This window comes from Pezoporus wallicus, unplaced genomic scaffold, assembly GCF_028554395.1.
Source record: "Pezoporus wallicus isolate ANWC-B61680 ecotype Strahan unplaced genomic scaffold, APGP_CSIRO_Pwel_v1 contig_161, whole genome shotgun sequence".
NCBI classification, from domain to species: domain Eukaryota; kingdom Metazoa; phylum Chordata; class Aves; order Psittaciformes; family Psittacidae; genus Pezoporus; species Pezoporus wallicus.
The window spans coordinates 9,497,707-9,523,739 of NW_026642654.1; the positions used below are offsets into that span (position 1 = coordinate 9,497,707).

At 37.0% G+C, this 26,033-nt stretch overlaps 1 protein-coding gene across 18 annotated transcripts in view; it reads left to right on the forward strand.

Moving 5' to 3' along the window:
• MYT1L (myelin transcription factor 1 like) overlaps window positions 1-26,033 on the forward strand; it is a 308,925-nt gene that overhangs the window by 202,844 nt on the left and 80,048 nt on the right. For 11 of the 18 annotated variants that reach the window (XM_057431735.1, XM_057431734.1, XM_057431737.1 and 8 more), the window contains 2 exons: window positions 4,844-5,214; window positions 24,567-25,544. In XM_057431735.1, coding sequence (XP_057287718.1) covers window positions 4,844-5,214; window positions 24,567-25,544 — 1,349 coding nt within the window. The remainder of the gene's footprint in view (window positions 1-4,843; window positions 5,215-24,566; window positions 25,545-26,033) is intronic. The other 7 variants (XM_057431731.1, XM_057431744.1, XM_057431741.1 and 4 more) reach the window with 3 other exon arrangements.

Here is a 26,033-nt window from a genome sequence, read left to right on the forward strand (position 1 = left end):
TGGAAGTTATCTAGTCCAAACCAAAAATAATACTTGTGGTATCCAGTGGGACAAGTGTAAGTGCCTTGGGAACTTCCTGTCTGAATCCTTAAGCAGAAGTTTACTTCCAAGCAGACTCTTCCTGATTCGCTGTCCTCAACTATATATGATAGAATTCCATCTCAGCACCACTTCAGATACTTTAGTGTTTCGTCAAATGTTTTTGATAAACTCATTAGGTGTCTATTTAGTAAACTGTTAGTTACCTACAAAATGTTTTGGTTTATGTTAAATTAAATTCTTACGTGGAAAAAAGGAAAAAATGAGGACACTGTTGCTGGGGAGATTTTTTAGATTGAAGGAAAGAAAACCCCATTTTATAAGACTTTTCAAAATACTGATGAGGAAAAAAAACTAAGAAGAAAAAAAAGGGATAACAAACCTTGGAGAAAAAAAATATTATTTGAATTTAGGGCACAATATTGCCGTGATCTTATTTTTCTTGATTTGGATCTTACAGCACAAGGCTTTTGAAATAAAAGATTCAATAGAAAAGACATACAGATTGAAAAAGAAGGCTGGTAAACAGGGCAGATAGGAATCACTTTATCTAAACTAGGACCTTTGTTAGTCACATGAGCTCCCTTCTAATTCAGGTAGGGAAATAAGGCACTCTGAGAACAAAGTGTCCTCCAAACATAGGTGGCATGTCCTGTTTTTGATGTGCGAGTTGGCATATCATGGAGGAGAGAATATTAATCTGTAATCTGATTTAGCAAATCCCTGTATTTCTCTAGTCTTATACTATAAATATTTAAAGAGATATGTTTCACTGTTATAGCTGAGAAATAATAACTGTACTAATTATGCTGAGAATTATATTAGTAATAAAATATATTAAAATCAAGAAGTTGAATTCTCATACTAATTATGCTTAGAATTATATTAGTAATAAAATATATTAAAAATCAAGAAGCTCATTTCTGGGAAAGAAATATGTATTTCCTGAGGAAAGGTACTACTGAATGTATCAGTGAGTAGGATACTATGTTTTTAATGGAGAAAAATTGCATGAGAGTTAAAAAAATACCATAAATCATCTTCTAACTAAGGAGTATAAATTCACGTATTATTTCTTCAATTTATTCAATTATTAATGTCTATATGTCCTCTTGGAGCTTATCACTATGAAATTCAGCAGCGTTCCTTCCACAAGAATTATTCATGACAGATTACAAAAAACAGAGATGACTGAGTCACACAGCAAAGCAGTGTGGAATATTCAGAAGTGTGCTTCTGGAAGCCCAAATGTATATTCCACTGAAAGCCAAGAGAGCTGAAGCGTGAGGGGAAAATAAGACAAACACAGCTGACCAGGGAAATACAGTGAGCAGTAAAAGAACAGACAAAGGCAAGCAAGACACATAAATCAATGGGGTCAAGGCTTTGAGCAGGGATAACCAAGTCTAAAAAATAAGCAAATAAGGGGATGATCACAAAAGGCAATGAAGAGAAATGGAGAGAAAATTGCAGAAGCTACAAGGACAAACAATAACAGATTTCACAAATATATGAGGAACAAGAGGTCAGTGGGAGAGTCTGTCATCTCTGTATGTGGTTGGGAGGGGAAGTTAGTGACAGAGGCTGCTGGGAAGCTGGCACTGCATTCCCCTTGGTGAGCTCTCTGGAGAGACCACAGGGAACATGCCAGAAACAGAGAAGTGTCCTGGAGGCAGAATGTGAAAAATTAATGAAATGAAGGATGAGAGCAGAACAGGTTAAGAAAGAAAAGAAGAAAATAGGGCACCTAAACAGTAGGTCTAGTGGCCTGTTTCCTGGGTTTCTGCAAGACATGGATTTTTTTAACTTTCTCAGACTATGAAGTCTGTAGTACACAAGGTGCATATATAAGTTATATGAGGTATATAGTTGAACAGCTAGTGCAAGGCAGTATCTAAAAGGTTTTGTAAGAAAAACCCATGCAGTGGTAGCTTTATAAAGTATAAATCCAAGCGTAAGCAAAAACAAGTTCAGGGTTGTGGAGAAACTGGTGCAAACTAATGAGGAAAAATTTTACAATAGCTGAATAGGAGTTAACCAATTTCCTTGGGAAAGTGACATGTTCCCAAGAACTCAGTGCTGCACCCAACCCTTAAAGTATACATATGTTTATTTCTGTTAGTTGCTGATGTGTCCTCATTTAAATTCTATGAGCAAAGGTACTGAGAACCTGAGAACCTACTTTATCTGAGATAAAGTAGAAAAATAAAGTCAAATTCACAACTTTAATTGAATAGTTAGGTTGCAAATAGTTATTTAATGAGATTTATAAAAGCATTGAAGCCAATCAGGCAGCTAACTGGCATTGATTTCCATTGCCAGTTACGCACTTTCCAGGGTGGACCCGAGTCCCAAGTAATGTCTTAGATTCTCACAAACTTCATAAAATGTTGTGTAGAAAAGCATAAAGACATGAAAAAAGATGACCAAAAATGGCAATGACAACAATTTATTTCTACCTGTGACCAAAAATTTGTATCTAAAAAGTCATCAATAATTCTTAATGCCAAATAGAAAAAATAAACAACAGCTCAAAACAAAATAAATGCATTTGTTTTCTTACTTTCTTTTTGCCTAGTTCCCAGACTTGCACGAATTCTGAAGGGGACTGTTTTGGGGTATTACTAGATGAAAACTTTTGCAAGTATTTAGCGTTCTTAACTGAACAAAGATCAGGGCAGGGTGGGGTTAATGTTCTGGCCTTAATCTGATGAGACAGCCAAGGCTAGTTGAGACAGTGAGCAACCTGGTCCAGTGGAAAGTGTCATTGCCTATAGCAAGGGGAGGTTGGAACTAGATGATCTTTAAGGTCCCTTCCAGTCCCAATTGTTCTACGACTGTATGGTTCTATGAGAGAAACAAATATAGTCCAAAGAGACCAGAGGCTTAGGCCTCCTCTTTTCCAAAGTTTAGGGCTCTTATAATTAGTGAAAGTTTGGGCTTTTGCTTGCCTGATGGGTATCAGACTGAGTTTCTTGCAGCCAGCTCCTCAGGGACTCACCTTCTAGAAGAGAATGCTCTCTCCCAGGATATGCCATGTAATCTGCTGGGTGGAGCGTGGTCCTGGAATATGGATAATGTGCATCTGTTCACTCTCTATCCTGAAAATATTAGGTCTCAACTTTAGTGTCGGTGTCTGGAAACTGTGTTAGTGCTGCTACTCCATATCACTCCGAAGTGAGCATGATTGGAATCTGGCTAGAAGGAGGCACTTGAAAATTTACTCATGAATGGTGTTAATAGAGGGAGGTGTTTAATTTAGGCATGCTGGATTGGATTAAACTTTAAAGACACCTATATTACCTACACGTAGAGAGAGGTGCCTGTGTTATGAAAAGGTCTCCCTTAGCAGGTTTTCCATGATGAATAACATCTTTTGTGGCTGTGTGTGTTCCTTAGATATATGTGTGCCAGGCAGATTGAGTCAGTCTTCCTGTGAAGATGTGCTTAAAAATTTAGGTAGGACAATGGCTAAATCAGACGCTTAAATAAAGTGGCTAGGCACTTAAAGCAAACTCTTGTTACCCAAGTAGCAGTTTAAATAATTGGGTTGCATAGTTGCTCATATGGAATTAAATCAGACCAAAATCAAGACAATGCTGCCACTGCAAAGAGCACATCTGTAGCACTAAGGTGGTGAAACCTTCTATTTGTCAGTGGTTTGTCAGTAGAATATGAAGCTTTATTAGAGTGGAAGAAAATGATAGAAATCCTCAGTGATTTGTAATTGGGATAAAAGAAGCAAAAATATAATGTTATGCGGAAGTTATAAGTAGATAAGAAAAAGGACTAGAAAGAACAGTTTAAATGTCCCAAAACTGGTTAAGCACAGGAAGACTAAACTCCAATATAGTTAGAGTAGCATGTATAATCACAGAGTAGAAAAATTTAAATAGGAAGTTCTTTAAACAAAAAGCAATTTTTGTGTGCAGTCACTCTGTGTAGAAGGTTACAAAGATTACACAAGATTGATCACACTCAGTAAACACAGATTATGTGACCTTTGAGATGTGGCTACTCTGGTACAAGACCAGAACTCTGAAATGCTGTTTATGTTGCAGTGAGTTAACATGATAGGTGAGGAAGTGGTGCTCCACTTTGAAAAGTCTGACTTTTTCCACTGACAAAGGGTTTTGTTTATGTTTTGGGTTTTTTTTTCAGTGTGAGAACACTTCCAACACTGGCTCTGAAAACTTTTTTTTGGGGTTTTGTTTGGTTGTGTTGGGGAGCTTGTTTTCCCCTTTGTCCAGACTTGTAGCATAGCAGTGGAGAACTTATGAGCAATTAATAATTTATAATAATAACAATAAACAGCAGCATTAAGAATGTGGTTGTATTTTCATTATTTAAATATCATTGAAACATGTCTTAATTGTACACAATTGAAACCTCACTGAGTATTTTAATATTATAAAGCACTGCTTTATTCCTGGTTGTACTGATAGCTAACAGGTAGGATAATATTGCTTATTTTTCAGCTGTACTCATCTGCCTTAGAAATGAGTGTAACATAGAGAAGAGAGAAAACAATGAGAAGGAAAACAGCACATTTATATCAGTTCTGACATATACGTGTGACACTTTCAGGCAAATAATAGTTGTTTGCAATTTCACAGGTTTTGTAAGTGTCCACCCCCTTGGTCATTATTGCCTGAGCAGCACTTTAATTTTAAAATACACAATTGAGAACAGCAACTAATAATGGTGTAGAATTAGAATACATGACTAAATAACATGAGTTATAAAATTTGCCCCATAGAAATCTGCAGAATAGTGTAATAATTTCCATCTTTTGTTTTTGCAGTGTTTATGGCTGTCCTTTGGCAAAAAAAAGAAAAACGCAAGATAAGCAACCCCAAGAACCAGCCCCCAAAAGAAAGCCCTTTGTGGTTAAAGCAGACAACTCTTCGGTAGATGAGTGCTATGAAACTGATGGAACGGAGGAGATGGATGAAAAGGAAGAGGAAGAAGAGGAAGAGGATGAAGAAGAGGAGGAATATTCTGATGATAATGAGGAGCAAGGTGACGAGGAGGAGGATGATGAGGAGATAGATCGAGACGAAGAAGAAGAGATTGAAGAGGAAGAAGAGGAGGATGAAGAGGAAGGTGAAGATGTGGAGGAAGAAGAGGAGGAGGAAGAAGAGGAGGAGGAAGAGGAGGAGGAGGAAGAACGTGGTAATAATCAGAGTATTAGTAAAAAAGTAAACAGTGTGTGTTTTCTGGGTTAATCTTCTAGTGTGGTGTGTGAGGGTTTAGCTGTGCACTGCTCATTAAAGCTAATGGAAGTCATGCAGTTAAATCTCTCTGCTCCACACTGAAAATATACCCCACTGTGTTCCCTTAACATTTATTTTAATAAGTCTGTCTTCCAAATATTTTTTAATACACCAGCACTCATATTTCAAACAAGGAGGGTGGACATGTGTTTGTGCTAAAAATGCTTGCATAAAATGTAGTCCTAGTGGTAGATTAGTGCATGCAGTTACCAGGAGAATATTCACGAAGGTACAAGCAAAGCATCAGCTACAGCTGGGTGCCTGTACTGATCATTTGCAAGTGTATTTGCTGGATCTGCTTATATAATGTCAGTGATTGCCCACATAAATGCTGTCACAATTTTGCATATAATTTTTGTGAGCAAAAATGGGCCTCTTCGCTTTGAAAATTTTGCCCCGTACTTCCCCATACCTCTACCTCTAAGAAAGTATTCAGAATGAACTGTTAGTATATACTTTGGTTCTTTGAGACTTGAATGCTGTGTGCTTTAGTTGATTCTATTAAAGATATAGAATGAGAGGTTTACATAGACAAAATCCTTCTAAAATTCACATATTTTGGTTAATGTACTATGGAATTAATGCCATTTAGACAAGCAGGTCACTGATAGTAACCAAATGAATGCAGTAGCAATGTGATTAGCTTATTTACCTTTCCCTTTTTTGGGATGCTGGACTCTATATTACCAGTATTTTCAAAATATGTAATCAGTGTCCATTTACTTGAGAGTCCATATGCTGATGACAGACATCATAATGCACTGGGGTGAAATGAAAGAAACATGCAAAAATTAATGAGCTATCTAAAAAGTATTTTGTTCCCATTTCCAGGGAACACGTTTTTGGTTGGGTAGATTCACCTTTCTAACCAATAAAAATATAAGAAAAGGTTTCAGCACTCCTCAGTTGGATTCCTCTTAGGAACCAGGTATGAAAGTTGTATGACTTTTGTTTCAGCATTCTGTAAGGTCAGATCTTAAATTTTATAGACAGAGTTCAGAAGTATTCTTTCCATTTGGGCCAGCTGGGTGGCTATAAGCATTTTCTCAGATATCTGAATCTGTAGCATCTCCTCAGTTGCTTGAATTTGCCAACAAAATTGGTAGAGCATAAATGGCCAGTCTTCAGAGTTACATGAGTTTGATGCAACAGAAAGGCAATTTCCTCTTGCAGGGAACTCTCCTGCTTCAGAACCTGGAAGAGAAGCTGTGTTAGATCAGGCTGATGTGCAACTGCTATTGCTATCCTGATGGGCAAGTGCAGATGTCTAGCAGTTTCTTTAAGAGCTAATGGTGACTGAGTTTGTTGGTGATTAGGTTATGGTGCAACTGCTGCTGTGATTTCAGCTGACTTGAAAAACTTTGAATCTACACTATCAAAAATTATAAAAGGAAAAAAAAAAAATTAAGTAAAACTCAAGAGCTCAAGAAAATTGCTTCTGGCAAGCCAGCAGGCTTCATACTCGGTTTACTTTTACTATCATAATGAAACACAGTGGTTTACTTATTCCAACAGTTACACATGCAGTTAGTGGTCCTAATCAATCAACAAAGGCTGACATTGCTTTTTGACTGCTTTCCTTCCGTATATAGTAGGCTGTGGTTAAGAACTGCAAAAGGTTTACAGAAGTATCTGTATTAGCTTCTCTGCATATTATATGGAATTAAAACTTACATAGGTCAAGCTTTTCTTAGGATCCCATGCTATTCCAGTAATAATACACATGTACATTAGTAAATATATATGTGTTCTATGTAAAATACTGGTCTTTCATAAGAAAAAATCCTTATGAAATGGGAAAAGTGATAATAGAATTTTCTTTAAAAAAACAAAAACAAAACCCATGATCTTTTGAGAATCAAGGTAGTAATCACTATGCAACAATCCCATTTAAAAGCACAGCTGATTTGCAAGAAATGGTTTCTAGCAATTATTGAGTAAAGTAGGATGGAGTTCCTTGTATCTATGGCAAGCAGTAGAGAGTGATAGCAGCTTGTTCCTGGTGAGATCTAGAACCTAATCAATAAATCGGGGGGGGGGGGGGGGTTAGGTACTTTATTTCCTATTGGTTTCAGTAAGGATCCTGACATTTTGCTTTCTTCCTCTTATAAGGAGCTCTGGTGGAATTTGGACTGTTGGTTTTCCATGGAAACAAAGTGCAATTGAAGTTAAGGATTATAAAGCTACATAGTCTGAATATGGCACTTGCCTTTCTCTGTTGACTACATGGGAAAATTAGGTCTGTCAGCTCTGAATTTAGTTGTCTCAATCACTTGCTGCTCACTATATTATAGATATTGTAGTAAACCACCATCTACCTTTATGTCACATTCACAGGAAGTCTGAATGTGTCTTAAGTGTTTCTATATCCAGAAACAAAATTCAGAATTATCTACAAACACTGCTAGGATGTCTCTGCACAGTTCTCATAAGAGTTTGTCACTTATGCTGTAAACATGCTGTTCAGAAAATTTCCATAACTATAGTTTAGGTGAACAAAACAGTTAAAATCATAAGTAGCGGTGACAGAATTCCATCAGCCAATATAGGACTACAGAGGCAGCAGCTGATGTGGTGGAAGGGGAGAGAGGAGGAAGGTAAGGTATTTTACCTCTTCTTAGACCAAATACAGTTTTCTGTTAGAAAAGGGTGAATCCTGGGAAACTCAAGTACCTTACTGGCATCTCATTGCCCATTCTTTTTGGCAAAAGACAGTGAATTTTGGATTAGATTCTGAGAGGATATCTGTAATATACAATTCTTACGGAAAACACTTGGATATTCGCTGAAACCATCTTGGCGTTTTTTGAAATCACGTCTTTGTAGCCTCATCATTGATAGACTAAAGGGCTTGGAAAATACAAAGGTATCCTAAAGAAACACTCCTATAAATCTCAAAATGCCAATTTAAAATAAAATAATTAAAAAAAACCCCAAACAAATGTTTAAAGATGAGTCCCCAATTCCGTGCTTGTATTTCTAGACAGAAACAATATTGATTAATATTGAACCAATATTAATGTGTAAATGCTTAATATTATAAAACAATGAACCGATAGTAATGCTTAAAATTCCCAAGCAGTGGCCACAATATTCTCTTTGAAGTTTCAGTAAACACATTGGATCTCTTTAAAGAACAGGTATCTATCCATCTATCTACGAACAGACTTGAAAAACCCTTATGTTCAGCACCACCACTACAGGAAAGATAAATCTTTCCAATTTCCCTTATATCCCAGAAAGAAATTGCAGATAGATGACCTGTGTTACAATAACCTAGCCTGTAAATTGCAATATGAATGGGAAGGAGTGGGAGAAATGGCTGCTTTTGGAGTGCCCTTTCTCTGTTGTGATACTGCTTCTGAGAACCTTTGGGTTGAAATCTGAAGGGTGCATTTGATTTGTAAGGCAAACTGAAGTACTTTCTCCTGAGAAGAGCTCATTTCAGGTAGTTGGGTCCCAAAGACTGCTTCACAAAGCTTTTCTGTTATAGAAAGAAGTCTCCGTTGGAGGAGCTCCTGGCACAAATGTTCTAAGCCACAATTTAGCTCATATCACATGAAGACATTCAGGATGGCTTGTACTCCAGGTTTTTCAGAATCTGCCAGGGGCAGGAAGAGTTAGGGTGATTCCAGACCTGAGGAAATTTGATACATTCATCAAATCGATCACACATGATGTCTCAAAAACTATTGCAGTTTACTTTTAAAATGAAATAAAGCTACCACATGGACCTAAAGATAGGTGTTCTACCCATTTTCACATTTCTTTAAGTTGTAGGATTGTTTTTAAAAATCTGGTAGTATGTTTGGGTTTTTTCCTTGACTTGCATGAAGAATTGGAACATGTAGTTCTGAGCTGGAAACCTCAAGGTTGTGGAGTAGAGGGGCGAAACAGCTTAATACCTTCTGGTACCTCTAGTTCTTGTGTAAGAAGTTCAGATCTATTTATTACAAATGTTACTTATTTGTGGTTGGTTGGCTGGTTGGTTGGTTGGTGGACTACTTAAACATGACTGTGGTGTTAGCTCGTAAACTTGTGCTGTGTTCTGTGCTCAAGGTATTTCCTATTTGCTGCACACAGACAGTATAATTTTTTAAGAGTATTATTTAAACATTATTTTTGAATTCTCTAGAGTGAGATTGGTCCTGATACTGAGCTTGTTTACAACAGGACAGATCAAGAATAACTTCATAGAGCTACATTTATGTGATGTAGTTTTGCACACATAATACTTAAATTTTCCTCCCCTTGAAGATCCAATTTATAAGGTCTCCTTCTAAACCTTTCAGGTTGTGTCCAGAAACTTACATGTGACTTCAAGCAGTTAGTAGCGCTCTTTATTTTAATGTTTAAAGTTAGGAATATACTTAAATATATTTCTGGTGTAGAGGTTTGCACACTTAGCTCCTTCCCTACAAATAAAAGGCCTTAAATGATAGTGTGAAATATCTGATCCTTCAAGAGCAAATAATACAATTATAGGTTTATGCAGTGTAAAGAATTTATTCACCTTTGATGAGACGGATTATAGATCTCTGCCATATGCAACTTCTGTTGACACAAGCTGAAATTCTGTAGAGGACGTTGGAATGCTTAAGGAGTTCAGAGTCTGAACTGAAGGCAATAGTAAGAGCATCATGGAAAGCATTCAGCACCACATCTGATTTTAATGCTGCTTTCTTCTGAATCTATTTTACATGACATGGGGTTGCTTGCTTGTGCTTTTAATCCACTAACCCTTTCCTTCAGTGTTAGCTGAACTTGAGATATTGGACCCATTGTAATGTCAAACTGTTTCAGGGCTTAAGTGTGACTGAACCTTTCTGTAGTCTTGCCAGAGCAATAGGTCTGGAAAGGAATCAAGTATCTCAGCAGTGCTGCTTTGGATTCTCGCAGATTGCAGTCCTCAAGAAGAGACTGTAGAGGTTGCCTTTTCTGTATTTCCATGGTATTCTTCAGCCTGCAGGTAAACACTAAATGGATCCTTGATTTTGCCTATTTCATTTGTAGTCTGGCAAGATCATACAGTAAAATTAATTATTGCTGGAATAAGATAGATTGAAGAAGAAATTCAAAGCAAGTGCTGTAGCCTTAGAACTGTATTCCTGTTCTCACTCAGGCTCTCTGTAACTACTTCACTACCAATGATCTCCTGGTTTTGGCACAACCGTGCCAAGAAGCTATTTGGTTGTGTGCTGTAGTGCTTTAAAAACCAACATTATTTGCAGACATAACAACCTGATATTGTTATTGAAAGTCTTCATATCTGGTATATGGCATTTCTGGAAACGTATTCACAGGTTGTGCAAAACCAATCTCTTTCTGTTCTCTCTTTGAATTCCTTTGCCTTTCACAGTGCTACTTCAAAGATTGCATTGTCCACACTGTACAGTTTACACAGTGACCACAGACTCTGTATGAAACCTTCTTAACACTACAGATGTAATGATTCTTAAAAATAAGTTTTCTTGGTCAGTGTTAGAGGTTCCTATTTTTCCTCTTGTGTTTAGAGTGCAGCTCTAAGGACAAATTTTGATCACCCTATTCATTTGTAATTCCTGCCAGGCTTACAGTTTTTGTCCTTAAAGAGTGAACACAAATGGCATCTTTTGACCCTGAAAAGGAAAGGACCTTATTTGGTAGCTGTAGGAGTTAATTTTCCACTATTACAGTTCCTTCAGGAGATAATAAAATGAAATTAAATAAAATTCCAGATTGGATTGATCATTTCTTCTGATCCATATCTATTTTCATGAATCAAGTTTGCAGTCTTGGCAAGTGCCTCAAGTCACAGAAATTTTGTTTTACTGAAATATATAAACAACAACAATAACAAAGCATTCTTTTGAAACAAAGCCGCTGATGTATAATCAGCATACATATGTAATACTGAATAATTTTATTATTTATTTTATTTCTCATTTTACAGTTCTCAGAACAATTCTATCTTGTTCTTTTGTTACCTGTATCACATATGACATAGTCCTTTTAATACCATGAGAGATACTTTCCTTTCTATGAATTAATATATTTTACAGACATTTTTTGACCTGGGGAGTTACCATTAGCGAGCTGGAAGGCAAGGAAGGTGAAATCATTTCATGGAAGATGAAGAGGACTAATGCTAGGAAAGAAACCACTTCACAGACTTTGGTAAAGCATGTTAAGTAGTAATTAGGAAAGGCCACTGATGTGTTTATGGACTTAAGCTGGTTTTGGTCACTGTTGTTGAAATCCTCAAAATTCTTTGGCACATAAAGGCTTCATGCAGAAAGTACTGAAAATAGTCAGTTACTAACATCATATATGTCAAGTATCCATATCACTATACTTGGGTTTTCTTTATTCTACTTTTTTTTCCCAAGGAATCCATGTCAGATATATTCTCTGTGCAGTAAATACTACTGTTTAAGCAAAAATTTGTGATGGCTCTGTAAAAGAAACTTTTGCCAGTTAACAGGATTGGCAGCTCAAGACTTAATGAGGTTTTATTAGGTGAACTCATCAATCTGATAGTTATGTCATTCCAAAAGCTAAATTTTGCAGGCTATATCAATAGGAAGAGTAAGTAGTAGTGTTGCTGTGACACTAAAAACATGACAGAGGAGCTGAATTTACAATTGCAAAAAACAAAAAAAAGCTAGCAGGCATTTTCTTCCTTGTGCTCTGTAGATATGGATGGATGACTGATGGTAACAAGGGAAAGGTGTGTGTGTGGCGTGAGTACTTCCAGTCATCTAACACAGGAGTGTTTGCAAAGCTGACCAGCCCCATGTCAGGCTAGGCTGTGTCTTTTTTTTCCAAAGCACATGTAGTGAGATCCCTTACTTATCATACACACTTTTAAGGTATACTGTGCAACTGCTTTTCTTCTGGTTTCTACTGTATCAATGTATTGTTTCAACAACTGCGTCAGCTTATGATAGAATTTATGTATAAACAAAATGCATTTGCTAAACAGTTTCTTGGACACCATGTAAAGCACTGGAATGAATTTTTTACAGAAGACTGCCTTTTCATCATCTGCAATATTTAAAACATCATTCAGCTTTAAAGACTGTCATCCAACTGAAAGTTAGAAATTGTTTCTTTTCCTGTTCCAATATGTTAAAACAAAACTTTGCCCTGAGATCATTAAGCACAAAATATATTTTAAAAAAGTAACAGTGAAAATATAGAATGATAGATAATTATTATCACATCATTAGGAATAAGGCTGGCGTTGGACATACTAATGTTTATATTTGCATTGTTTGTTATGCAATGCAAGCAGTCTGTGGATGTCCTTATCTGAAAATACAGACAGAAAAGGCAACTTTTAAGTGAAGAGAAACTGAAATCTTTTCTTGGGGCCAAGGATCCTCCTGTATTTGATGGAGTGAGATCAGTGTTTCAGAATAGAATGAAATGGAAGTTCTGCCCCTATCTGTAACTCAGGTACCTGGGTTGAATGTGAGAGGTGATGCAGGAGTTCAGTACCATTTTTCCTTTTTTACTAACACAGAAGGGTAGAAGCTAGACCAGAGATTGCTTTGCATAAGCAATGCTCTTGGACCTTCTTCTGAAGCTCTATCACATTGTAGAAGGAAACCTCAAGAACTGCAGTAGACTGAAGGGGGTCATTCTTCTGGGAAAGAGGGACATGCTGGGTTACTGTCTTTGCTCCAAGGACACTCTAACCATTTTGTGAATTGACTGCTTAATATTAGGCTACGAAATCAGTCCTGGGAGCAGGGGTCAGACACTACATTCCCCTCTTTTAGGCAAATGCACTTGTATAATATGTATAATAAAGACAGTATGTTTTTGCATGAATAGCATAAAAAAAACACCTAAAATGAACACCTGCATCTTACGCTACTCTTATGTTTTCTGCTTCCTAGTGGAGCTTGTAACCAGTTTACCTTTTATTGGGGTGACTAGTGAACTTTTGGGGGAGATATGTTATTGAATCCACTCAAACTGAGAGCTTTTACTCAGTCTTCCAGTTCTTTAGCAAGTGACCTACTAAACAAAGCATTTTACCTGTCAGATTGCTGGGTGGGGATGAGCAGGGGAAATGAAGGAGGAAGCAGGAACTTTTTCCCTTGGCTACAAATTAAAGCAAGGCAATCAGAGTAACACTTTATGGGAAGCCTTTTTCTTTCAGGTGTGTATTAGAGCATACCTATTGGATTGGATGTCTCTGGGAACTTCTGTGTGAAATCACCCAATGTCTAGAATCCTTCAAGGCTTAAGTGGTAGATGGGTGGAGAGCTTCTTAAGGCTGAAGCTGTTTTGGCACACATAGAAGCAGAGCCTTGAACAGTGGACCAATGTTAGAGTTTAGGTGTTTCCTAGGTTGAAGCCACAGATGAGCATAGACGTAGTTGTATTGCCAAGAGAGATAGAAATATGACTGTTCCTTTCTATACAACATGCCACATGAGAATTCCAATATGAAAGGGGTGTAGAAATTGCTTCTGCTATTCATAAGATATATTTTTAAGTAAGTGATTCATGTTGAAATGCCCATTAAAGATAAGTATGAGTTTAAGAACAAATATGATTCAATGACCGGAGGGTCTTCTGACACAGAATTGGAAACCGTAAGTTCCAAGTGTAAAAGGGAGTACAGGACTTACATGGGGGGAAGGGAGGCGGGGCAGAGAAAAGAGTGCAGAAGGAAATAAAGAAATGACTAGTAGGTCAGCATGGGAGTACTGCAGAGGGCAAGTGAAATGTGCTGTTAGGATTTCTTCTGGACAGCAGGAAATGAGAAGGATGTGAAAGATGCAGTCTAGAATCTTCATTAAGCGGAATCTTTAAAATAATAATAGGAAGGCTTTAAGATGATAGATAATTTTACAGTATAGCTGATCAGGATCAGAGCTAGACAAAATACCCACACTGCCCAGAAATGCAGCACAATACAGGTCTGTTGTTTTATTTCTCCTCCCTAACATGAGAGCATTTTCCTTCAGTTCATGATGTGATGTAACTTACTGTGTCTTTATGCTACACTGATGGAATCTTATTCTCATTAGGAGAGTCAGAACTAGGCACATGCAGAGCACTTTTAAAGACCCAACCAATAGCTGTACACTCCCTGATACTTTTTATAATATGGAAAACTGGGATTATGAAACTTTATTTGATATGTGGAGAAGATACAAACAGCAGTGAAACAAAATTACTATTTAGAAATCATAGAATCATAGAACTGTTAGCATTGGAAACGTAATAAAAAGCAATAACAATGTATTCATAAAAGAAAGAACAATTGTCCTTTGGCAAATATATTTTTTGCTTGAAATACACAAACTGCACATCACTGAGAAGACAGGAAGTGTGAATACGATGCACACAGTTTATCTGAGTTTTAGGAACAGATTTGATGAAGTTCCATTTAATAAAATGATTTTGAATCATAAAACATAGTACAGCAGCAGACAAAGGGAGAGAGGGAAAAATTCATGCTGGGTAGGTTAATTCCATTGGCTATTAAGTAGCTCAGATATTCCAGTGTGCAGAAATTTCAGTTAATGAGACTAGAGACTAAAAAATAATCATACAAAGTGCAATTGAAAGTGAACAATATTTGATGGTTTCAGTATGAATCAACTGATGAATAATTGAAGAAAAAAATTAAACCAAAAAATCATTTCAGGCAGAGGTAGGGGTATTGACTTTGTCTCATCCATATTACTTTCACGAGTGAACTCTGGCAAAACAGATTCCAAGCATCCTGAGACCAGACTCAAACTCAGGTTTTATCTATGTGTGTGTGTATTTTGGAAAACTGGCTATTGTGGTTACTTGTTTGGTTGATCCATTTTGTAGTTTGTTGTCTCTGTGAGGCTAATTGGAGTAAGGGTTCCAGCAGAGATGTTGTGCACTGAGATTGTGCCACACCGTTTAGGTACTCTCAGGCTGACTACAAAGCCACTGCCATCATAGCATGTAGTTATATTTTTAGTCAGAAATATATAGAAATATATGTAAATATGTAGGTGGTTACATTTGTTCAGCAAAAGTTTTCCTTTTATGAGATACAAACTTTGATCATTATTAGAGTGCAGATCTGAACAGCAGTGGGAAATCCCTCATAGAGGAACTGACAGTTTCTAAGGTGGTGGCACTCTGTGTTTTTTAGGTGGACAGGTAGTTGGAACAGCCTTACTGGAAATATCTTAGCAGATGCAGTAGTGACAGAAAAAGGTTTTTAGATCTGTTACCATAGCGTACATTTCCTGCATTTGACAGGTCTCTAGTACTCTGATCTTACATTTCCAAACACACAGGCCATCTGTACAATGTAATATAGATGGCAAATAAGCAGAAGAAAATAAAAATTCTTTGTAGCTAGCTAAAAGCTAGCTGCACCATTTTATAATTCTTGAGGTCCATGGTATTTTTGGTAGTGACTGACTGGAGTAGCATCGCTAAAATAGGTTCCTATTTGCTTTACTCGTTCCTTCTGAAGCTACGGCTAACGGTATGCATTCCATAGATCCCAACTTATAGATTCGCCTGCCTTCTTCTCTGTCTCTTCAATCACAGTAATCAAAGACTACATCTATGTGAGTGAATAAAATAGACCATACTCCACTCATTTGAGTTCAGCAGTTGAGTGGATTGAGTCCATACAGTTAAGCTTCTACCTTCCAAAATAGGATCACCATATTCAAACTCCTTGGGAATGGACCCTAAGCAGCTTCTTTGAACTGTGTCTGGAGACTTCTGGAAGGGTGTTAATTCACTCAAGTGAAAATAATTCCAGGGCTTCAGTAAAAGTATAGTGGCATAAATAATCATATGCCACTGCTTGGTCTGCAGTTCTGTCCATAGCTGGTTTATTACAGAATGACTATGATCAAATAGGCAAAGCACCTTTGTATTCACTTTTACCTTATTCGATGGAGTATTGCTCAGCCTTTCCTTTCGCGAAAAGATGGGGAATGAGTGAAATGTGGATGAAGAAGCCAAATGACAGAATACGGAAAAAAGGAACAAACCTCCTAACAAAAAGGTTTACGTTTCAGATGAAGTCTGGAACGCATGTGCTTAGAAGTCTTTGTCCTTCCAGATCCTTTGGCACCAAATTCATTGAGGGAATAGAATGACAGGAAAAAGAAATTTCAACAATATTATATTTAGCAGTTCTCTCATCCTCTAAAACATCAGTCATGCATGACTCTGTCCCCTCTGCCAGTCAGGTCAGATTATTATCAAAGCACGAATAGGCTTCCTTTGATAATCAAACACAACTAAAAATAAGTAATTCAACTTTCAATGGAGATCAAACACATCCAGTAATATATAACTCTCTCCATGTAACTCAAGCATCTATCCTATCGAAAACATCCATAATATCCCATCCACACCAACCTTTCCCTATATAACTTTGTCTGCACCTAAAGACAGCTCCTTTTGGGTAGCTTCTTTATTCCTTCCTCTCGGCAATTCCTACTGTGTTATACTAAAGATATTGTTCAGCAAGGATCAGTTTGAAAGTTTTAAGTAAAAGCAATCGGGATAGGATTAATCCTATCAATTTAATTGAGAACCATTCAAGAGAAATAGTCACTTTTAGGGAATAATTTGGCCAAACCACTTTAGACACTTTAGGATTAAATAAATCACATTCCAGGATGTATGGTTCTGTCCACTGCCTGATCTAGATGCCTAGATCATATGGAGACATGTTCAATATGGACAACTGCATTGAGTCAAAGGTCTGAGCTGAAAAACAACAAAAAGAGATTATTTATCGCTATAGTAACAGTTTCCAATATGTCTTTCACAGAGATTTGTACGTGAAAATGAAAATGTTAGTTAGTGAACTGAAAATGTGTTCTTCGGGCTGCATTCTTTCTAAAGCAATGATCATGGAGAGGCGTATAGGCAGGGGTCACTGTCTCCTAAGCAGCCTTTGGAGTAGCCCCATGAGAAGCTCCATATCAAGAGCTGAGTGGGTGTTCTCCCATCGGTGCAGCTGGTCCTCTGCTCCCCTGCTGTGTCCCTGCTGTATCACAGTATCTGGAGAAGAGCTTTGGATTCCTCATTGCCTGCTGCCCTGCTGAGCTGTGGAATCCTGAGAGGAAGCAAGAAACTGCCATATTCCACTGAGTCATTGTAGGGCTATGAGACAGAATATCTCCCCTCCCTCATACAGACTTCCTGGGAAGAAAAGGTAGGATGATATGAATACCAGTCATCAGCTAAATCTGTCTCATTATCTACCCAGACAGAAGTCAGGTTAAACCAGTTAAGGGCTGCCTGAACTTAGTTCTCAAAGAAGCATGGACCAGATGGGAATGACTGGCTAAATTGTATTGCTCTTGTAAACCCAGCATATCCTCTTCTGATCACAGCAAGTTCCTTCTCAAACCTAAACATATGCCTTCGTATCAAATATTGCAGATACTACAATCCAAACAAGCAGGCTTCATACCAACCAGGGACCTTATCTACTTGAAAGGATGCCTGTAGGTAACTGAAAAGTATTTTCTGCTCCTTCTGTAGTGAATCCTCAGCATATTCACTGCCTTTTGACTTTTTGGAAATAGTGTTTGGCTGTCAGGATGAAAAGACTGGAGATTGTAACCAGAAGGTTGCGGGAAGTGATTATTCCCCTTTATTCAGCATTTACACTGTTGTATGTGGAACATAGATCCAGTTTTGGGCTCATCAGTGCAAGAAAGCCTTGAAATACTGGAGTCCAGTGGGGAACAACCAAGATCAATAAAGAGCTGGAGCACATGATGTACAAAGAGAGATTGATAAAAAGAGTTTGTTCAATTTGAGGAAGAAAAGGCCATGGGGAGATCTTACGGCGACCTTCAGCTACTTGGATGGATGGTAGAGGGAAAATGGATGTGTGCAGTAACAGAATAGGTGGTATCAGGCACAAGCTGTAGCAAAAGAAATTCCATTAAGAAATAAGGAAGGAATTTTTCACCATGACTTACCATGCGGGTGGTCAGTTATGAACAGATTTCCCAGAGATGCTGTGGTGTCTCCATCCTAGACAAAACTGGACTGACAGGACAGGTCCCTGAGAATCTGCTCCAAGGTGGTCCTTTTTTTGGGCAAGGTTTGGACCAGATAGGCTGCAGAGGTCTCTTCCAACCTCAGCTGCTCCATGATGTCATGACACCAGTGCAATGTAGATGGCATGTGAGATACTCTAAGATTAAAAAAAAGGCAAGCAGCACCTTGTGGTGAAAAGAAAAAATCTTAAATGGAGTATATCAGCTTAAGTCAGAACCTAGAACATTTGTCTGTCCCTTGAAGCAAAATTACCACAGTCATGGTGGTCTTGTCAGAGTAGTTGTCTGATATCTTCAGATCCTTTTCCAAAACTGTACTGATACAGGTAGCTCACAGAGACATAGGATGGGAAAACGTGGATGAATAGAAATGACCTAATTTTTAAAAATACATTGCATCCTCATTCATCTGGTTTATCTGATGTTTTCTCTCTTTATCTAAATTCCTGACTGATTCTATGGTATTAATAAGAATAATCCAAGTAAAAACATCTATATTCTACCAATACGTTATATGAACATCTGTAGATTAAGATGCTATTTATGCAGGTATGACATAGAAGCATAATAATGGGTAGTAAGAATAGCATAAGCAAATTAAAAAAGAGCATTTCAGAACATTGATTACATACAAACACTTGTGCATTTAGATGAGAATACACTGATTTGTACAGAAAACTAAATCTTAAAAAAGTTGCTATGCAAAAATAATTTATTAGTGTTCATTTTTTTCTATTTAAAAATTGTTTTAATAGAGTAAAATGAAGAAAAAAAAAGTCAAGAAATGCTTCTATATGTCAGCAGTCACTCCATGATAGGAAAGAAATTCAGATCTCTAAGGATCCTTTTTAGTCCCTGGGGGGGGGGGGAATAGTACTTAATTCTCCAGTGTATAAAACCAGATAAAAAATGGAACCCATAATAGTTGAAAAGATCAAAATGTAACTGGGAGGAGCAAGGAAGGGGGGGGGGGGGGGGAAGAAGAAAATAAAAAATCACAGTAAGACAGCAAATTATGTACAGTATTTAAAAGTCTGTATAGGCTTGCTCTGTGGTCCTCACTCCTACTTTATAATACTGAATCAGGCTGTGATGTGCCATCTTCTATAGCTCAGACCTTCCTTGCCATGCTTAATGATTTCTACTCTTCATTTACTTTGAGCTTTGGTTATTAGTTGAATACTATAATTATTGTAGGAGAGTCTAAACAGCAAATCCCAGTATTACAACCGTTATAAGTAGGTATAGGAGGCTGAAGGGGAGTATTAATTAAAAAAATAATATAATGGAATAATTAGAGTGCATCAAGTATACTTATCTTTTTCTTGTGACTTTCATTAAGTCATATAAGGTCCATAAAGGAATCAGGTACTGTAAAAACAAATTGCTTAGGTCTTCACCTAAAGTACTTGAGGTGTAAAAGAACTTCAGGTACTTATGCAGAGTTGAAGAAAGAATTGCACATAGTTGGCTTCCGTGTTCAGTTAGTCCCTGAAACAGACATATTCAAAGGCTTGGGCTCTGATCAAAATCCTATGTAAACAGGAGTGTTCAGACTTTTAGAGACCTTGCTTAGGCCCTTGGAAAGTTACGTGTTCTCTGTTTCTCCAGTATGGAGTGGAGTTGTAGTTGAGAGCTCACTAAGATTTCCAGCTCTTTAGTTTCTTGCTCATCAGATTTTCCCAGAGGAGGAAGCAATGTGCAAACAATCCCCTGCCTCATACAATGCTGTAACTTTCTAATATTTGGGATTCATTTGTGCTAGTGTCTTCTTGAGAAGCATTTCTCATAGGTCAGCTATCATAGATGGTAATGTGGAGTTGTTATGCATTCACCTCACTTTACAGCTTCGAGGGAGAAAAGTGGTGGTGCGGTAGTATCATATGCTGAGCACTTAGGAGTTGACAAATGGCGGTAGCAAAAACAGTGAAGCATTATTAAAACAGGCAGTGCTGCCTGGATAATGAAATCATCCATCTGGGCAGGAAGCTTTTATGACCACATATAAGTTCAGCTTGTTAGCCATCATGTTTTCCTGTGCTTGGGAGAAAGTGAGTAATTGGATATATGGACCACAGATTTGGGAAGTCTTGCTTGTGAAGTCTTTGGGCTTTGGTAGGAATGTAGCTGCTATTACTGAAGTATCATTGCCTCTCTCTGCAGAATCTCTCAAACTAAATGCTGTACATTTTCCTTTTCAAAAAGAAGATGCTGTTTTGCATGACTCCCTGCACTAAAAACAGCAAGCCATTTCTTTCACCAAAAAAAAATAAATGGTTAAATATGGATGTGTTAGGAACAAAGGGAGGAAATAATCAAGGACGTAGAGGCTGTAGTCGTTATTCTCCAGTGACTCCTGGTATGACATGGAAAGAGTCACTCAACTTCTCTGTGTCTCAATTTCCCATCTGTAAAATGGGATTAAAATACCTACCTCACAGGGGTGTTGTGAGGCTTTTTGAAATAGTGTTTGTAAAGTGCTTTGAGATCCTTGGATGAAAGGTGCAATAAGAAACCAAATTATTCACTTTTTTTAGTGCAATACAAGAGTGCACTTCTGTTGAGATGGCTAAAGTCTTCCAGCTTTTTATAGTTATTCCACATACTCTTCACTTAATTCTTTTCCTGTCATTTGTTATATCTGCTGGGAGTTGAACAAATTTTGCAATGAAGAATACCTAAATTGTCATAGTATTGCACAAATGAGGGCTAAATTAATCTTTTACAATTGTGTTGCAAATTCCTAGTCCATGCAACCTGAAAGCTAACGGAAAAAGGATATATGATAATTTTGTGCACTTTTCATAAACTGGCTAATTTGTGTCTTTTGAGACAAACTCAGCCTCTTCGCCAATTAAACCAATATGTTGTGGGTCAATGGTTACAAAAGTTATGACTTACAGAGAGGGCAGAGTAGGTGCTTTAGTCCTGCATGTTCAACAATCAGCCATTAAACAGTACAGTACAAATGTAGTTGCTGAGTTAAAGGTTAAATATTAGGAATCATAGAAATGGGAAACGAAAGCAGGATTAGATTTTGCAGAGCTAAATCAATGAAAAGGCATACAGGTTCACATGAAGCTGCTAGGCTAACATACTTTCTGGAAGACCCTTAAGTAATACACAAAAATTCAGTACTAAAAATTTCAGTTTAATAAACAGGTGACGTAGATGCTTCACTAGAGCAGGCTCTGTATCCAACAGACAGTTTTTGAGGAGATGGCATAGTATACATAAATATCCTTTTCATTAAAATTAACTGCTTCATGGAGATAAGAAACATGAGCAAAACAGTTGTTAAAAAAAGAAGGTGCAAAAGAAGGCCAAAAAATAAAAAAAGAGAAATAAAACTTGATTAAAGTATTCTGTTTTCCTGCCGCTTTCATCTGGGATTCATGCATCTCTTCTTCACTTCCTTCTCTTCCACCACACTTTTTAAAATTGGAAGGGCAGGAGAACTGAAAAGGATATAACCAAACAAACAGACTAAAAAACATTATAGCTAAAGCTTTCACCCAGATTCACCTACTGAAAAGGATTTACATGTCTTCACTCATACAGCATGTGATTCGTATTTTGTCTTTTCACTGTTGCGGAGGCAAATTATAACATACTCCTCGCATTGGTGATCATTTATATGACTCCTATTCATATAAAAACAAACACAAAACCACTTTTTAAAAAAGAAAACCCTTAAACTTTTCACATTGCAAAAGTTGGCCTAGAAGAGTCACTGTGTACCTGCACAATTCTCTGGATGACTTTTTCAAATACGTATTTTTCCTATTCTTTATTTCATATCTTTTTAGAGCTAGATTTGGGCTGATTTCACCAGTGTTTGTAGATACCCTAAACTTGAAGGCACTGGCAATTTTTTTGCTATAGCTTGCTGCTTCTTAATTACTTTGATGTTCCTTCTTTACATCTTACTGCCCACCAGACGTGGTTACAAGAAGCACCCCACAAAAGTAGCAGTTTCTACTGAAAAATCTTCTTGGCTTCAGATTTTATCCTTGACATTTAAATGAGTTTGGGATTTGTTTGCACATGTCACTTCAGAAAATTATCAGTGTATTAAAATGTTTGCTTCTTAAATAGCACAAACTATCCAGTAATCCTTAACTGCGTACTTCTGTGCAGTCATTCAAGATGGACATTTTTCAAATACGAAGTGCAAGTGGCATCCCTTACCTCTATATTGAGAATCTGATACTCTGATATGAATTATTATTACCTTGAGAACAAAGGAAGCTAAAATAAAACCACCTTTAATGATAAATAGGTTACTCACTATTGACTTGGAATATCTTGTCATATAAGAATACCATATGTCATTCACAATTATCTTCCCTCCATATTCAAGTAGATATCATACATAGTATTTTACCATTAGAGTAATTTTTTTTCCTCCTAGATGTAGCCTAGTCACCTATCAGTTCTGCTGCTTAACTACAGCCTACTATCATCCCAGGATCCCTAACCACTGTGTAGAAAGAATACTATCTTGTGGCTGAAATATTAATTATTGTGTTGTTGAGCTTTGTATTTTAAATTCTGATTTACTATTTTGTCCACTGATATAAAAATTATTTTTATCAAAAATTATTTCCTGTCACCAAAACATTAGTGTACAAGCCACCTACTACCTGAAATTTCCCACTTTGATTTGTTTAACCCAAAACATAGAAGTCACACTTTAGAAAATGCTATGTGTTTAGGTGTACTAGTGTTGAAAATACATTTAAGCTGAAAAGATGCTATCAGAAGTTGATGGACTAGCTCTTGAGCGGGTGTTAATTGTCCTAGCTGTTATGGCTTCTTTCAATTTGCACCAGCTGAAAAAATGGCCTAGCGTGTCAATGTAATGACAGATTTAGGAACTTTCTTTTCCAGTTGTGATGCAAGACATTAAAATACTGCTTGAGTAGCTGATTATCAAATTATAATTTATGAGACGTTCATTAGTAAATAATGATGAATGTACATGTGATTTAAGAATGGGTCTAAGAATAACATAACTTCTTAGTGAACGTGAGATATCAGAAAATGCTCTTTGGATGATATTCATCTGACCAAATACAGATATTCTTAAGGTAGGCATCTAGTCCGAGTCCTTTTGTTGTCAATGTAGAGAAACAGGCACTTCTAGTACTTACTAATTTTATTTTCAAGGTGGAATCTTAATCAGATCAGGTGGACTGCATCCTTAAAGTGTCTGCTTCTCTTACAGACTAAGAACAGGAATATCAAATAGCTTAAATGGATGTAGATGTCTGCCTTGCTCATGTCTAAAGTTAGGTGAGATGAATCTCACCCTCAGGGCATCACATTGGCTCCATCTTTATTAAGTTATCCCTTTTTTATTCAGTAGTTGCTAAAACAAAGCAAAGTAAGATGTGGCAACTCTGCACCATTATGTTACAATATACAGGACTGTAGATAACATGACTGTATATATGACCATATAATTTGGGCAAGCGCATTTACCTAAAATTATATTGTGCATACAAGTGCTTCTGTCTTCCTTTCATGTAACAGCTCTTGTACAATTCTTGCTTCTCCACAGTCTGCATAGGTAAACTGAGAGATTTTGATTTCTGCTGATGGATCCACTAAGTAAAAATGCCATTTTGATCTTTGCATAGTCATTGCTTATCTAGTACTAATGGTGTATATGGTGTTAAAAAAGTGACCATTTCCTGTTTGGTGTATATTCTTTCTCTTTTGGTGAATCATGTTCATCAGTAAGAGAATAAATCCAGTAGTACTCACTCCTTTGCCATCTACCATACTTACAGGACATACAGGAGTAAGAAAAGTTGGAAACATAGGGAATTATGTCATATTAGGAATGTGATTGTAATAAACCCCATAAAACTGTAAATACAGAAGTAAAAGGAGAAACATAAGTATTTATGCCATAATATTTAGCAGTAGCAGTAATTAGCATTTTGATTGTTTTTTTCTTATCAGTTTTGTGAAATAAATTCATGCGAATAGCAAATAAACAAAAATAGCCTTATGGACTATAGAGAAATTCACTTCACATGGGCCTTAGTGTTATAGAATTGCTGTATGATTAACAATATTTGACATGCAGTTTGTTTTCTATCCATGTGATTGCAACAACAGTTCCAATTGTAGCCACTTTTTTCTTTTCTTTTCCTTTTTCTTTCTTTCTTTGTTTCTTTCTTTGTTTCTGTTTTTTATGCAGAAGACCATCAAATGAATTGTCACAATACTCGAATAATGCAAGACACAGAAAAAGACGATAACAATAATGATGAGTATGATAATTACGATGAACTGGTGGCCAAGTCATTGTTAAATCTTGGCAAAATTGCAGAGGATGCAGCATACAGAGCCAGGACAGAATCAGAAATGAACAGCAATACATCTAATAGTCTGGAAGATGATAGTGACAAAAATGAAAATATTGGTCGGAAAAGTGAGCTGAGTTTAGACTTAGACAGTGATGTTGTTAGGGAAACAGTGGACTCTCTTAAATTATTAGCACAAGGACATGGTGTAGTGCTTTCAGAAAACATTAATGACAGAAATTATGCAGACAGTACTTCACAGCAAGATAATAGGAATATGAACTTTGTAATGCTAGGGAAGCCTGTGAACAATGGACTTACAGAAAAAATGGTGGAGGAGAGTGATGAAGAGGTGTGTCTCAGCAGTTTGGAGTGCTTAAGGAACCAGTGTTTTGATCTGGCTAGGAAACTCAGTGAGACAAACCCACAGGAAAGAAATCAACAGCAAAACATGAACACTCGTCAGCATGTCAGGCAAGAAGATGACTTCCAAGGAAGAACACCAGACCGGAATTACTCTGATATGATGAACCTAATGAGGCTTGAAGAACAGTTGAGCCCCAGATCTAGGACTTTTTCTAGCTGTGCAAAGGAGGATGGTTGTCATGAAAGAGACGATGATACCACCTCTATTACTTCAGATAGGTCTGAAGAAGTGTTTGATATGACAAAAGGTAACTTAACCCTGCTTGAGAAAGCAATTGCTTTGGAAACTGAGAGAGCAAAAGCCATGAGAGAAAAAATGGCAGTGGAAGCTGGAAGGAGGGATAATATGAGATCATATGAGGAACAGTCTCCAAGACACCTTTCTGGAGATGACAGGAAGCCTAAACCCAGTGACGGCCATGTCAAAAAGCCATATTATGGTAAAGGTAATATTTCTATATACCGTATGTTATGTCATGAGAAAGTGTGAGCTAATGTGTTAAGTTTTGCATAGATATCTGAAATGAAGTTGTTAATTTCACAAAATGGAAAATTAATTTAAACTGTAGTAGTATGACATAATTGTACAATAGAATCATGCTACAATTATAAAAGCATTAATTCTGCAGTGTTAGAAGTATGTACAAATGATATGAATATCATTTGGCCAAATTAAAAAAAAAGAACTTTTAGGGAAACAAAACAGAGATCATGTTGAAAGAGGCAAAGATTTTTCTCATTTTTTTAATATATTTTGTAGTAATAATTAAAAAGCCATGAAGAGAATTATGTTGCAAACTGTATTGGAGAGTGGGGTTTTAGTAGCAGGTAGTCATTCAGCTATGAAGTGCATATTTTACAGATTAGATTGGGTAGGTGGCATCACAACTTATAAAATTATCATCAGAAGACAGTTATTGATGAAGCCTCTCCCA